At 30.9% G+C, this 16058-nt stretch overlaps 1 protein-coding gene across 3 annotated transcripts in view; it reads left to right on the forward strand.

Annotated features, from left to right (window-relative positions):
- The window catches only part of KLHL4 (kelch like family member 4), a gene marked incomplete at its 5' end in the record, with an annotated part of 58299 nt that overhangs the window by 25375 nt on the left and 16866 nt on the right, over positions 1–16058 (forward strand). For 2 of the 3 annotated variants that reach the window (XM_080910966.1, XM_080910965.1), the window contains 4 exons: positions 2553–2717; positions 3833–3969; positions 6866–7062; positions 10616–10828. In XM_080910966.1, the coding sequence (XP_080767092.1) occupies positions 2553–2717; positions 3833–3969; positions 6866–7062; positions 10616–10828 (712 nt within the window). The remainder of the gene's footprint in view (positions 1–2552; positions 2718–3832; positions 3970–6865; positions 7063–10615; positions 10829–16058) is intronic. The other variant, XM_080910967.1, reaches the window with a different exon arrangement.

The raw sequence follows: 16058 nt of genomic DNA on the forward strand, positions 1-16058 counted from the left end.
CTTGGAAAGACAAAATTATTTGTTCAGCATAACTTATCCAATATATAACTATGCTTTTACTGACCCTGTAAGGCCTTCACCCCAATGTTACAAACTGCAGTTAGAAGATCATGAAAGAAGAAGAGTCTAACACTGTAGTTTCCATTCATAATAGATACAATATCTGACCAAGTAGTATTGTAAATTAAAAAAAAAAAAAAAAAAAAAAAAAAAAAAAAAAAAAAAAAAAAAACAAGTATGATCTCCAGGAAATTACTAAAATCAATTTAGGAAAAAAATGGGCTGGCTTTTTTCATGGTAGCAATGGCTTGCTTGCTTGCTTCCTTACATTTCACCAAAAAATAATGACACATACATTAGAGTTTTCTTTCACATTATAACAATTTATATACGTACTATACTTAGGATGTTACACTTTCGTCTATGCATATCTCTAAGCATCTTAAATTCACTGAGCATGGGCTTCTGGCCAGTGAGATAGCTGCTTAGGTGATGGTACTTGTATGAAGTATTGTCAAATTATGTGGAGTCCATTTTTGTATGCCTTTTAAGCTTAAAAAATCTGTCAAAAATAAAATGTTTCAAGTCACTGTATCTGCACAAAAATCTGAATTGTTATTTAAAGGAAATAATTTTTTCCTTAACAAAATTGTGGCAAAGAAAACTCAGTGTTTTCTAATTCTCTCATATGTTACATCCCATCCACGTTTCCCCCAGGCTCATTGCTTCCAAGTGCTGACCATTCTCAGGGCTGGACTCGCTCTTGTACTGAGGTTACCACCTGTCCCCTGGATGAAGCTCATTTCTGCACACTTTTATCTTTGTGTGCATACTGAATTGTGCTAGGTGCCTACTGTGGGCTGTCATGTTCTTTTTACTCCATAGTTCCCTTGTACTACTAGATATGTAAAGCTCTTCGTTTACCTCTATGGTGAGCTTTATGCTCCAAGATGGCCAGACATGGCTATTTTCAAGTCCACAGGACCTTTATTTGTATCATAAGTAAGTTGAGAATATAAGGGGTGGTGATTTTGCAGAGAAGAAATAGAAAACGTTGTGAATGGCTCCCTATGAGGTAGAGTGGCTGAGTGAGTAGGTAATGTGAAGTGATTCTCTGTACACAGATGTACACATGGCCTTTAAGACTGTACAGCATTAGCTCCTGTTGCCTGTCCCAGAGAGAGCTAGAAATATCAAGTTGCATGTTAGCAGTAGTCTATAACTGAGGACTATATGATAAATATTTTAATAAGTAATATATTTTAATGAGTTTATCCAGCTAGCAAACTTCAAAGTATCTACAAAATAGAAGGTGCGATTCTATAGGCATTTTAATTTTAACATTGGTGAATACGTAAAATCTCCTTTCATTGGTATAAATTTCATGACCCTTACAGTCAATTTATGTCCAATTCTAGTCAGCATATGTTCAAATCCTAAATATTAAAGGATTGATATTTGTGATGGAAATATATGTAGGTGTTTTCCAAGAGAGTTATATTATAAAAGAAATTATATTTACTTTGAGACTATTGTCATCAAGATTGTAAAGGAAGAGGTAATGGATTATCCCAAGGAAACAGCTTCTTCCAGGCAGAAGAATTGATTCATATATGAATTCAAATGGGTTATAATATGTGTAAAACCTGCACAGGTTCAAAACAGACAAAACCCAAGTATTCAGAGGGGGAAATGAACATAAAGTCTTACTGTTAATGAAACAATTATTTGAAATTGATACCTTCTAGAAAAGAAAAAATTAGGCTTCTCCAATGGAGTGTCACACCAGGGCAAGCACTATGTCCAGGAGTACCAGGAGTAATTGGCACAAACAATTACTACTACTACTAGAAGTACTACTACTACTACTACTACTACTACTACTACTACTACTACTACTACTACTAATAATAATAATAATAATAATACAGATTCAATTTTCTTCTGTGCTAATTTTTGGTTTTGTTTTTGATAATGTTTTTTTCTCTTATAGGTTTTCTTATTCTTAGTTTGTCTTTTTAGTTTTTGTCTTCTTTTTGAGAAAGATAGAGAGAGAATAGTTTGAAGTGGGCTGCTAGGGAGGCAGGGAACAGATTTAGGAGATGTTGGAGGAGAGGAAAGTATAGGATAGAATTATATTGCATAAAAACTTTGTTTTTTAAAAGGATTTTTGACATAAGGATCTAGTACATATGATTAAAATATTATTTTGAATTCAATATTAAAGCACTAAAGAAATAATACAAAATGGGGTGATAGTTGTTGATTTATTTTATACACATAGATAATAGATTGATGTATATATAGTTATAGTATTGTCCTGAATAAAAATACTATGACCCTCCATTTGAATTGAAGTTAAAAAGTTGAGGCAGTAATAATAGTGAAACATTTATTATTAGAATGCAAATTTTAATGTAACTTACTCAATATTTGTATATAGAAGTGTTAGCAAGGTTTACACTAGATATATACATATTAATTAGGAGAAAGGTGAAGTGTGTAAAAAAATTATACAATAAATTATATTCTCATTTTCACTTAACTTTCAGACAATATGCTGAGGAGCCTGAACAAATGAATATCAGTTCTGAGGATCACTACCGTTCTCGAAACCATGCAGATTATACTCTCTGTAAGATGGAGAGCTATTTGAAAGAGAAAAAACTGTGTGATGTGCTACTTATTGCTGGACCTCTTAAAATCCCAGCTCACCGGTAAATACCATTATATGTCCACAGAGTACCACTATGAATGAGGAAGAACTGATAAACTGACTATAAATTGGGTCACTGGGGAATCATTTTCTACTTTTAAATATTCAAACATTAATATTTTCTTGTCTGGTATTTAATAGATGAAAAGTTGGTGATATTGATGACAATAACAAAAATAACACAAACCTTAAAAAGGCCATCCTACTTAATTGCCCTAACATGAGTTCAATTTAACAAATTGTGATATGTTAATGTTTGTTGTAAGACAGGGGCTTACTATGTAACCCAGTCTGGCCTGGAACTTGTTATATATATTAGACTCACCTGGAAATCACAGACTCTGCCTGGATCTTCCTCCATACCCTGGCATTAAAGGCATTTGCAAGCATGCATTGTCATTTTTAAACATTTAAGGAGAAAGTATACTAATACATTTTTAAAACTTATTGAAAGCTCTGCATGAAACCTCACAGGACCGAGGGCTTCATTTCCCACTGGCCCAGACAAGGCCATCCTTTGTTACATATGCAGCTGGAGCCATGAGTTCCTCCATCCGTATTTTTTGGTTGATGGTTTAGTCCCTGGGAGTTCTGGGGGATCTGGTATGTTGATATTGTTTCACTTCCTATGGGATTACAGATCTTCAGCTCCTTCAGTCCTTTCTCTAACTCCTCCATTGTAGACCCAGTTCTCAGCCCAATTGTTAAGTATGAGTATTTGATAAGCTCTGGCAGAGCCTTTCAGGAGACAGCTAAATCAGGCTCCTGTCAGCATGTACTTCTTGGAATCTGCAATAGTGTCTGGATTTGGTGGTTGCATCATATGGGATGGATCTACAAGTTGGGCAGTCTTTAGATGACCTTTCCTTGGATCTTTGATGCCCCAAAGTAAGGGAATGCTAGGGCGGTGGGGAGGGAGTGGATAGATGGGTGGAGGCGCACCCTGGTGGAGGGAGGTGGAATTTTTTTTTTTTGGGAGAGGGATCCTGAAAGGGGAATACCATTTGAAATGTAAATAAATAACATAACCAATAAAAATATTAAAAAAAGAAAGCTTTGCATTATGATTTGTTGTACTTTTGACTAACAGTATTTATTCAACCTTGCCATTTCTAGATTGGTTCTCAGTGCTGTGTCTGATTATTTTGCTGCAATGTTTACTAATGATGTGCTTGAAGCCAGACAAGAAGAGGTCAAAATGGAAGGAGTAGATCCAAATGCGCTTAATTCTTTAGTGCAGTATGCTTACACAGGTAAGCTTTCAGTGTGCATTAAATAATATTAACTCTACATTATATAGTATGTGTCTCAATGGGCATTAACTAGCATTAATGCTACAAAAATGGAAAATATGAGATATAGCAGTTAAATCATTTTGTAAGAGTCATAAAAGAAAACAAGGCATAATGATATATTAATCACCATAATAAAAAGTCTAAAGAGTGTGCTGTTAGATATTATTACTACTAAAGGATAGAGCTATTTTAATATAAAAATAAAAGAAGTACCTTGTATGAGTGAGCAGGATTATCATTATTTTTTTTATTTTTTTACCTATGTGTAATTTTTTAAAGATGCTGTGTATCTGAGTATAAGTACCGCAAAAAGCCAAAAGAGATTGTTGGATCCTGGAGCTGGAGTTACAGCAAATTGTAAACACTTCGACATGGATAAATCATCAAAACATTAGAATAATTATAAAAATAAACATAGCATCTATATGATCACAATTAAGTAAAACTAGAAATCATCAAAACAGTCCCAGAAACTATATAAATACATGTACATTTCATATCAAAGATTATTGAATGATTAATGTATCATCACAGATAATAAGGATGAAAATTAAAATATTCCTACATGCAAAGGAAAGTAGAAACACAGCATATGAGAAACAATAAGAAAAAAAGGAGTTCGAAGAACAAATTTTCACTATACATGTTTACATTAAAAAGGTAGAGATGTTAAAGAAGCAACTTAATGTGCATTACTGATATCATACTTAACTTTAAATATTAGTGATCAGAAAACTATAATTGAGATCAGAAAAGCCATTAAATAAATAGACAAGACTAATATGCTATAAAATCTCAATGAAATAATGAGTTGAGTGTCTAAAAACTGAACAAGTTCAATAACACTAGAGAGCACAAAGAAACCATAACAGTAAAAACCAATCGAATTCAGAGTATCATTATAGTATATTTCAAATCATATATCTCAATAAACTAGAAAATCTGCTCTTGTTCTCTTGCTCTCTTGTTCTTGCTCTTGCACCCTTGCTCTATCCCTTACCCCTCCTCTTCCCCTTCCCGTCACTCCTCTCTTTCCACATGCTCATGGCCAGCCTCTACTCCTCTACTTTTCTATTAATCTCTTCCCTCTCTCTACCTCTTAACGCTCCCATGACCTGAATAAACTCTATTCTGTACTAAAAAAAAATAAATTCGAAAATCTAAAGGCAATATGTATGTTTACAAACACACAAGAATTACCAAAATTACTCCAAGATAACATGAAAAAAGTCAAAACCTTGAGCAACAAGTATTGACATTGATAAAGTAAAAACACCAAAAAAATGCAATTGAACCTTACTATACTGACTGTTGAATTTTACCAGATATTTAAAGAAATAGTACTAATAAAATTTTGTGTATTATTATACAAAATATAAATAAAAGAAATTCTACTAAACTCAGTTTATAAAGAGTGCTATGCAAATAAATAAAAAAACTTGTGAACACACACACACACAAAATAAGAATCACAGGCCAAGCTTTGTGATAAACATGAATGTGCAGAAAGTCTCAATAAAACTTCAACAATGTATAAAATGTCGATTGTTATGATAAAGTAGACAGGAAATTGTCACACAACTGAATATCATTACTTTTTATTATAAAGAGTGAGAAATATGAATATTTATAACATGTTGATACATAGTATGTGCTGTTAATAGGCAATGAAGCAAGAAGCATGCACTGATAGATGCTCTGATAGCAATGGCTTTTTAAATATTATACTCATTGATAGAAACCTACTACAAAAGACCATTTTTCATATGGTTCTAAAGGTGTAAGAATTTAGGGAAACTGGTAATTTCAAAATACATGGTATGCTTATGACTTTCTGTTTTATGATATGCTAGCAATTATCTTCTTTAAATCTCAATTAAATAAATAACACAAGAAACTGTATGGATGTACTGCACACATCTACTACATGATAGTTTGAAATAAATCAAACAAATACCAATGCATATTACTCTTTTATTTATGGCCATCGAAACCATATAAGAATTTTAGAATAAAAAAAACTTTTTAAGAACAATACTGTTTATGTAAATCATTTGAAAAAATGTTCATAACTTCTATATCTTGTCCAACATGACAAAAAATAAGGATATATTTTATGTAGAAAAGTTTACAATAAGGTATGAATAATGCTTGTAAAAATATAATGAATAGAGTATTTTAAGCATGTGATTTAAGTTGCTTGTGATAACTTCATAAGTGTCAAATGCCAAAATGTCAATGAAAATGAGCAGGTTTCATTTGTGAAATTTTTGCAACATTTTCTTTATTTTGATACAGTGTCAGAGATTAGCATAATACTTGGGATAAGGTAATCTCACCATATGTACAAACAAAAAAGATAAAAATATGTGTATGTTTCTTGTTTATCAAGATCTATGGCCCTACAAAAATACCATATGACCAATTTTGTCTCTATAAAATATGACATTGCATTTCTTAACTCATAATGTGAAGTTTCATTTATATATGATTACCAATTTAAAATTATATAAATTCAGAGTGGTGTTTTTATGTTATGCATAAAATATGAAATGATTAATCTAAAATTGAAATAATGCTTTAAATCAACAAGAAAATACTCAGTAACTATTTCTTACAATTACTACTGATTTGTTACAACCATCATGTTTAATCTTCACTGATGGCTTTTTCCTCCTTATTTGTATGTACACAAAAACTCCTTTGCCTTTCTCAGTCTTAAACTGTATTCCTAGCAATGTTACTGAACATTAAAAGGCATAGATGCTATATAAAAAGCAACAAAAATATCATGTAACATAGCAGTGATGTTTATGTAATGCGTAATCATTTTTTACTAATTCAAACCATTTAGGTGTGCTACAACTGAGAGAAGACACCATTGAAAATCTGCTGTCTGCAGCCTGTCTTTTACAGCTGACTCAGGTCATTGATGTCTGCTGCAATTTCCTCATAAAGCAGCTTCATCCTTCCAACTGCCTAGGAATTCGCTCATTTGGAGATGCCCAGGGCTGTACGGAGCTTCAGAATGTGGCACATAAGTACACTATGGTAAAATCAATTATTTAAATTAATTCATTGTAATAATACATACTTTCTCTCATATAACTGAAAACCTATATAAACTTACATGGTTTTGAATAATTTGTGCATATTATATATTAGAAAAACATTTTATTTAGTTGGATAATAGTCAATCACATTTTTCATTTCAGAACTGAAAATGTTTTGTTAAGTCTTTAAACTTCACAAAATTAAAATATTGCTTTTTATTAAATTAAATAACTGTATTTCTAATTGAATCACAGTACTAAAAACATTATCTCTGTCTTCTCACAAAATCATCAATTTATTTTGTAATATTGTACAAATTAAGATTTCTGTTATAATTAAACATTACTCAGTTTGAATAAGTGCTAGAGCTGTAGAAACAGGTCAGATTGCAGAGGTTTGTTAATTTACAAGTCTTTCATGAACTGATCATGATGACATATAACTGCCTTCTAGCCTATATTCTAGAGGCAAGAGGATTAAGGGTTCTTTGTCATCCTTTACTCACAAAAGAAAGTCTTAGGCCAGCCAGAGATACTTTAGATTCTATTTCAAAAAAGAAAAGGATGTGAAAGACGAAAATAGCAACAGATCATCAGTTTTTCCCTAAATATTAGCACTTAGATATTGGGATCTCTAAGTATTTTGGGTGTAAACTTTTCTTCTCCATTTATTTTCCTTGCCAACCAGTTCATTTTCCAGAATTCAAAGTTTTAAATACAATCTTGAAACAATACCAATGTGTGAAGAATCACATTATCACAGATAGACGTTTTACAATGTGTTATTTCGTCATGCTATTTATATCCCTGTGTCTGAAATACAGTTGCCATATAATCTAAAAGAACAGCAGTTATGTAGGTCAAAGGTTAATCATACCATAAAAGCCAAACACGAAAACTTCCTGTTAAATTGCCTAAATTCTTGAACTAACTATTAACTGTTTCCTGTCTGGTATCTTACTCTTGCAGACAAAATACATTCTGATAAACAACTTGAATTATTTTTGTTGCTCAAAACAAAGTTGTCTTCCTTTGTGCATTGTGCTATTCAAATTGAGTGTCAAAGCAGGATGTCCATAAAAATGCAATAGTGCTTTGTCCCTTAACACTCATTCCAATAATACTAGCATCTATTCTAAATAAAAATTAGGAAAAAAATGTGTCTTACAGTATTTTTTACAGTTCTGTAACAATTGGATTAGAATGCAAAAAAAAAAAAAAAAACTTGATGAATACTGGTAGACAACGTAGGGATTCAATTATGGTAGATATGCAATATTATGAAAATATCTATTATATTGTATGAGACTGTAGCTTTTTATGGACCTCATAACCCGTTAATAGTACACTCTGAAGACACTTAAGACTTAAGACTGATGTCCTAAGTGTACTCAAACTGTTCATTTAGCCTGATTTTAATAGAACAATGTGACAACAAACCTTACTTCCTTTGAATTTTCCAAGTAATCAACTTTCACAACCTAAGATAACGAATACTTTATACTTCTGTACTGCTGCATGCTTCTGATTCAGACTACCCTTTTTGCATTATTTACCGAGAGCAGCAAAAACAGAAGCTGAAAATAACTTCCCACAATCTAACATAGAGGTTGAAAACAAACCTGAATGTTGGTTGATATAAAATCATGTTTGTTGCTTCACTCAACTGGGACCAGTTAGAACCAGTGACTTAGTATCTTATGAAACTCTGCTAAAGATTTCTGTGAATTATTCGATGCTTTCTATGATGTTCAATAAATAAAAAAAAGTTATTTGTCATTGACAGACAGAGAGACTCATGAAGACAAACACAAGGGTACAGACACACATATTTAGGTACAGATTCAGACTCATAAAATAGGACAGAACACAGAGGGACCATGAAATAGAGAATTTGAATCTATTCTTGCTCTTGGTTAAATGAATCTGAGGGGAACTCCAAAGGGAAGTTCTTTTATTTTATTTTATTTTCCTTAATGCCATACACACAACCATTAGTGACTCAAAGTTGATCACTAATGCATTATAATGAACAGAAATTATAGTTGGGTTGGTAGAATAAGGAAATCAACTTTATGTATACTGATTTGTTTAATTTTTATCCACAATTTCCTTCAGATAAATACATAAAGTTGACAAATAATAGTTTATATCTCTGTTATATAAGTACTCAGAATATTGTAAGCAGTACTTTTAGTGTAAAAAAAACTAAGAAATTAAGTATGTATCTCTAATGATTAACCAAAACTATAAAACTAAATTTGGGGTTAATTGAATAATGAAAAGTACATTAGGTTCTAAATAATCTCAAAATAAAGCCACTTAAAATGATTACTCTCTACATTACTAAATACCACAGTGGCATGTGCCAATCTTTTAACATTATACATATGCTTTTATTTAGACCAATGTATATTGCTCTCAATATTCTTATGAGAAAACAACTCTGAAGTAATGGCAATGAAACTTACTTATGATTAGTTTAATTTTCAATGGAGGTATTTTAAATAAACATCTCTATGATGCACTTTGGCATTGAATAGGTGTTACACATTGAAATTTTTCATCTCAGTTTTCCCATTTTTATTTTAATAATAGTTTCAGAATTAATATACAGTAACAGTGACAGTTGATAATACTTTTAAATTTTTATAGTGTTTTATTTACTTCTTAACTTTTCTACAATTATTTTATCACTTAGAAAAGACAGTTGCACAATTGACCAACATGTAGTAAGCATGATTTCAGATTATGTTTAGTATAATCTGAAATATAATCATTATGATTAATGTCTGAGTTCAGAAATTCCAGCCCATTATATAGGAGATAAACAATGTGCAATACATTATTCTCATTAGGGTAAGTTTGTCCCCTCATAAAATCTCATAATGATTACTTTAATACTTTCTTAATTATTAATGTGTAAAGCAGTATTGCAATGGTTTGCGATTAATAAGAGGAATACCAGCTAGAATGGTCTTCAATAATAAGAACATCAGTTATATCTCTAGTGATAAGTGATTGACTTTTTCACAAAAAGGTTCATTGTCTAAATAGGTAAAGGAGTTTGGGAATTTGTGGCACCAGCTTTCCATTATGGAATCATCAGCCTTGGTTTTTCATTTATGAGAAAATTTGCTATTTAGTCTCCTTTCAATAATAACTAAACTCGAAATTAAAAGTGAGGTAATAATTTGATTTATACAAAACTCACAATTATTTAGACTCTGTTTGAAGATGATCCCAGAAAAAAAAATGTGACTCCTTAATTATGTTTGAAGAGTACAATAATTTATTGCACTTAAAACTTAGGATATTCAACTGTAAGAACTATAGATTATGGTGATGTTTTGATGAAAAAATGAGACATGATTGCTTATAATTTGAGAGAAGATGAAATATATGACAATTATAAATGGAAACTTGACATAAAAACAATTAAAACACGTGTCCTGATATTTGTGGAAGTTAACAAAATATAATACTTTTGCATTCTTATTTTATTAAGCAGCTTCTCAACTACTGTATCACAAGATGTTGCTTCTTTTTAGGAACACTTCATTGATGTCGTGAAGAACCAAGAATTCTTGCTGCTTCCAGCTAATGAAATTTCAAAACTTCTGTGTAGTGATGACATTAATGTGCCTGATGAAGAAACAATTTTCCATGCTCTTATGCAGTGGGTAGGTCATGACGCTCAGACTAGGCAACGAGATCTGGCGAAGCTGCTTTCTTTCATCAGACTGCCATTACTCTCCCCACAGGTATGGAACTTTATCAAGATAATGTGAAATAGATTTTTAAATAACTAGTAGGGAGCAACCTAACCATTATTTCTCATTTTTCCAAATAATATATAATAACGGTGTGTATAGAATTCACTTTATAGAAAACCAGTTTTCAATTAAGAGTATTAATAATGGAGAAAAAGAAATGCAGCTTAAAAGAGTAACCTACAGATGATCCCCAACATTGTAATATCCATTAGTTTTAGTTTCCTCCCTTGCAAAATAGCACTATAACAGGCTAAGAAAATGACTAGGGCTTCTTTTCTTTTTCCACTCACCTTCTAAGCAAAGCGGTAATAATCAACGTAGCAGCTTTGTGTAAGGGGCTTTAGTAGAAGTCAGATCCTGGATAATACTCAAGAACATGGGCAATTATCTCCTGTAATTGAAAGCAAGCCCCTGTTCTTTCAGGTGCACTCAGTATAATGAAATTCTCATTGTGCATACTGAACTAAAGGATTATGGCAAAGATGATTTTAAAAATAAATGTCTTTAAAGAAGATTCAAGATTAGCTCATTTGTTGTTCAATTGCAACATCTGCATTAACCACATTTTATCTCTGTTGGAAACTGATCAGTAATAAACATGATATGTATAATACGGAAGAATATAATGCAAATTTGGATTTTATATTCATTGAGTCTGGATAAAATACCAAAATAATTTACTTTGGAAAAAAAGATATCTTATAAGATTAATGTGAAATTAATACATTTTATAACAATTTCACTTAATTAAATATTAATATAGAAATAAATGCTAATACACTTAAAGATTCTCTTATTTTTCATCTCTTGCCTACTTATATGTATGTTTATATAAATGTTATTTTAAAGCCAAGCAATAGGCCAAATTTATTTTTTAAACTGGTTGTCACTCCAGTTCTAATAGAGTAGAAAATGTTTACCTAACTTTATTTTTAATTTTTTAATAAAAAATTTGCATACAAAACCAAGCTCTCCTTATCACATTTTATGTTTATCTACTGTAGTTTGTTGATAGTTTACTGACACCGCCTAGGTTCTCCTTCTGTCTTTCATTTATTCCTAACAAATATATATGACATGAAAGTAGATAAGACACACACATAAGGACGCACGCATATAACTAAATACTACATTCCGTATATAAGTTGGAACAGTGATTTTTGTCTTTGTGAATAGCTTTTTTGGCTGAGAATGATCTCAAGTTCCTTCCTTTATCTAATATACGGTATTTTCTTGTCTATCTTCATGGCTCAGAGTAACAATATTTTCTTGTATGCAGTCATGTCTTGATGAGCATCCAGGTTTATTCCAAATGGAGGATTTTGCAGTAATCATGGGTAAGCAGGTAACTGTTTACAAAGACAGCTGGCTTAGATTTCTTTGACCATATTCCGAGGGTAATGTAGCTCGATGATATATTAGTTCTTATTCTAGTTTTTTGAAGACAATCCATGTTGGTTTCCTTTTACCAGTTTACTTTTGCAACAGCAGTGTAGAAGGGTTTCTTTCCACATCTCTCAAATATGTCATTTATTGAAGTTTTTAAATTCTGAATTTTAAATTATTTTTAAAACTTTCTTACAGGTATAGATTGATTAAGTCCATTCTGACAGGAGTGAGGTAGAATAGCAGTATGGTCTTCTTTTGTGTTCCTCTGATGGCTAAGGATATTGAAACTTTTTTCATATGTTGGTTGGCCATTTTGATTTTTAGTTTGAGAATTTTCTGTTCTGTTCAACTCATTTGTTCTTTCATTGGCTGGGTAAATTGTGGTTTTGATATTTAAAGTTCTGAGCATTTTGTGGATGCTAGATATTAATTGTTAAATGTATAGTTGGCAAATAATTATGTTGTGTTCTGTAGATGTTTGTTGCACTTGTTTTCTGTGAAGTTTATTTATTTATTTATTTCATGTAATTTTCAATTAATCTTGCTGTTTATTGAGTCTCTGGACTTTCTTTTTCAGATTTTTTTTCTCTCACTATTTCTCAGTTTCAGCAGATCTGTTTAGACCCTCGATCCATTTAAAATTGGTTGATGTAGGGCAAACGGTAGGAATTTAGACTCACTCATAGGCATAATGATATTCAATTTTGCTCCCTTCATGTACTGAGGAGAAAAATCTTTGCTACTAAGAGGTTTATCAAAAATTATGCTGTAGGGGTGTAGTTTATCCTAAGTACTCTAAGCTGTACCACTGGAATGACACTCTCTCCCCCCTCAGTGATATATTTGTATTCACTTTTGTGCAAGAATCATACTTATTTCATTAAATGGCTCTGTACTACTGTTTGAAATTAAATATTATAATGCCTTACCATTCTTCTTGCTTAAGATTTTGTTGGACATTTGTGGTATTTTGTGTTTCCATATGAGATTTTGGATTATTCACTCTTGCTATCTTTGATAATCGCTACTCTAATTTTGTTAGTCAAATTAAGACATTGAATCTGTACCTTTTTTCCATTCATGTAGACTTCCCTTCTTTGATCCTTTAGAGTTTTCTTGGTAGAACACTTTGGCCACCATAAATAAGTTTATTCCTGGGTAGTTTTCTTTTTCAGCTATTACAAGTATTTTTTTTTCTTGTTTTCCTCAGCATAATTGCTATTGATATACATAAGATCCACTAATCTTGATATATCAATTTTGTATATTGCTACTTTTCTAGTGATATTTATCACATCTAAGAGTTTTATAGTCAAGTGCATTATTGCATATATAATCATATCAAAGATATACACATAATGAAAATTATCTTCTATATGAATGATACATTTTTAATGAATGATACTTTTGTCCTATTGATTTGGCTAATAAATCAAACAGTTAACTGACTAGAAAAAAAAGTGGCCGTAACTGTCTTCCTGCTTTTCAAGTAAATGCTTTTCCCTTTCTCACCATTTAATTACTGCCTTAGTAATGCAGTGTCTTTTATAGTCTTCTACCTGTTTCGCTGATATGTGTGTGTGTTCACAACTTTGTGTTAGTGCCATGCTTATTTTGTAATACTATATGAACTTCAATATCATAATTTGAGCACACTATGAATTTTTCTTTTATATTCTTCATTATACTTAGGTATATTCCTTCTTGTAAGAATGTTTTATGGCTTTCAATCCTTAGTGATATTGAAGTTCACTGAAGCCATTTCTATATTTAATAAAACCATTTTGTGGATTCTTTATCAATGTCTAGTAATTTAAGATTTTACATTTGTTGACTTACACTTGGTGTACCTTCCTCACATTCTTAAAATGAAACCCATTTGTTCCTATCGTATAACTGTTTTAATACAGTATTCAAGTACTTTTGCAAATATTTTATTGAAATATTTAGTGTCTATGTTCACTAGGAAAGTTGATTTAAAATTTTCTGGTGTTACATTTCCTTGTTTGTATCCTTATATGGTTTTAGGTTTAGCGTGATGTTAGCTTCTTTTAGTACAGTTTCTATAGAATCCTATCTCCTTTTGCTTTATTGAAAGATCTGAGACATATTTATGTTGTTTCTTCTTTTAAAACCTGGTAAAATTCAACAATGAATTTGTCTACAATTGTCCTTTTCTCTGTTGAAATAATTTGATAAGGTTTGACTCTTTTAGCTTACTACTATTATACTTTTGATGAACACCTTTTATATCACCTGAATTTAATTTACCTTAATAATTTGTCCCTCACAATAGATTTTTGTAGAAGTTTTTGAACATGCATTTTGAATATATACTCTAATGATTTTTTGAATTTAATCATTCTCTGTTGTAAAGTTTCCTTTTTCATATGTAATCTTTGTAATTTGGCCCATCTCTTTGATTATTTATAATGTTCACTTAGTGTCCATTCCATTATATTCAGCAATGAATTTTCTTAACTGTTTTTGTTTCTTAACTTTGAATTTGGTTTGTTAGTAGTATTTTATGGAGTTGAAGTATGTTGTTAAAATTATGCATTTTTGTTTTTTAATGAGATCATTAATATCCTTTTAGGACTGATTGTGGTATCAAATAGTTTCTAATAAGCTTTTTCTGTGAGTCAAACTATGAAATTCTACATATTATTTAGTAATCTATTCATATGTAATGACATAATACTAATTGCATTTTTGGACCTACTGTATACCCAAAAGATAAGAAAATTATAATACCTTCAAATAAATAAATATACATATAATTTTGCTCTCAAGGTTTTAAATTAATAACAGATATCCAAAATTCAGGACATGTGGACATTTTATGTTTGTGTGAATATGAGAATCTTGGAAATTTATTATATTTTCTAACAAAATGCTATATATAAATGCTCTCAGAGGAACAGCATAATATTTTCTATAAACTTCTTAAAATCCACCTTCATAGTCACTAGTCAGACCATCAAAATCACTGTCATCATCAGCATCACTAATATATGATTTAACCCGTGGATCAGATATGTTTAGGTATGCAAAATCCTGAGATGTGCTAATTTATCCAAAGCTCTTAAAGTTGGAGTTCTTTGTGTAGAGTTTTGTATTTTTCAGCAGGCATTAGTTTAACTTCTTTGTATCAGAAGCATACAATTCTTGTTCTTTCAACTCTAATGCTTTCTGCTTAAAAAATACTTTGTGTGAAAAATTCCTGATGCTGTAAATGATAGGCAATGTTGTGAACCTTCAGACTTTCTAAAACAAGTAAATATGTTCTAAACACCATAGTTTAAACACCCAAAATATGTGAAGATGATAAATGTATAAAGCATTTTTAGAGAAAAGTTCTGTAGCTTAGGCTTCAAATCTATTTCAAATACTATGTTGAAAAAATACCTAGTTTTGTCAGGCAAATCAAATCATGATTCATCAGAGATTGCAAATTGGAAGAAAGCAGAACTGAAATTAACCAGAAAAAGAAAATATCAGAGAAATCTTATGAGAAGAGATTAATAATTTTACTCCAGCAAACTTGCTTGTTATTTCTTTTGATATATTATGACAACATAGATAAATACTCCAAAAACAAATTAATAGAATATAATACATGTCAACATTATGAAATATGTTCAAGAGTTTTCTCCAGTTCACCTTTGCTGCAATATTTTGCATATACATCATCACTGTTCTTTAGGATCCTATATTATATCAGGTGATGATAGGACCTATGAATAACTTTTGCTGGTCTTGACTATTTTCATATGTATATTATTAACTCAGTTTTAATAGCATATACTTTCTAAATATTGCTCTCATA

The sequence above is a fragment of the Micromys minutus genome, assembly GCF_963924665.1.
Source record: "Micromys minutus genome assembly, chromosome: X".
In the NCBI taxonomy this organism is placed as follows: domain Eukaryota; kingdom Metazoa; phylum Chordata; class Mammalia; order Rodentia; family Muridae; genus Micromys; species Micromys minutus.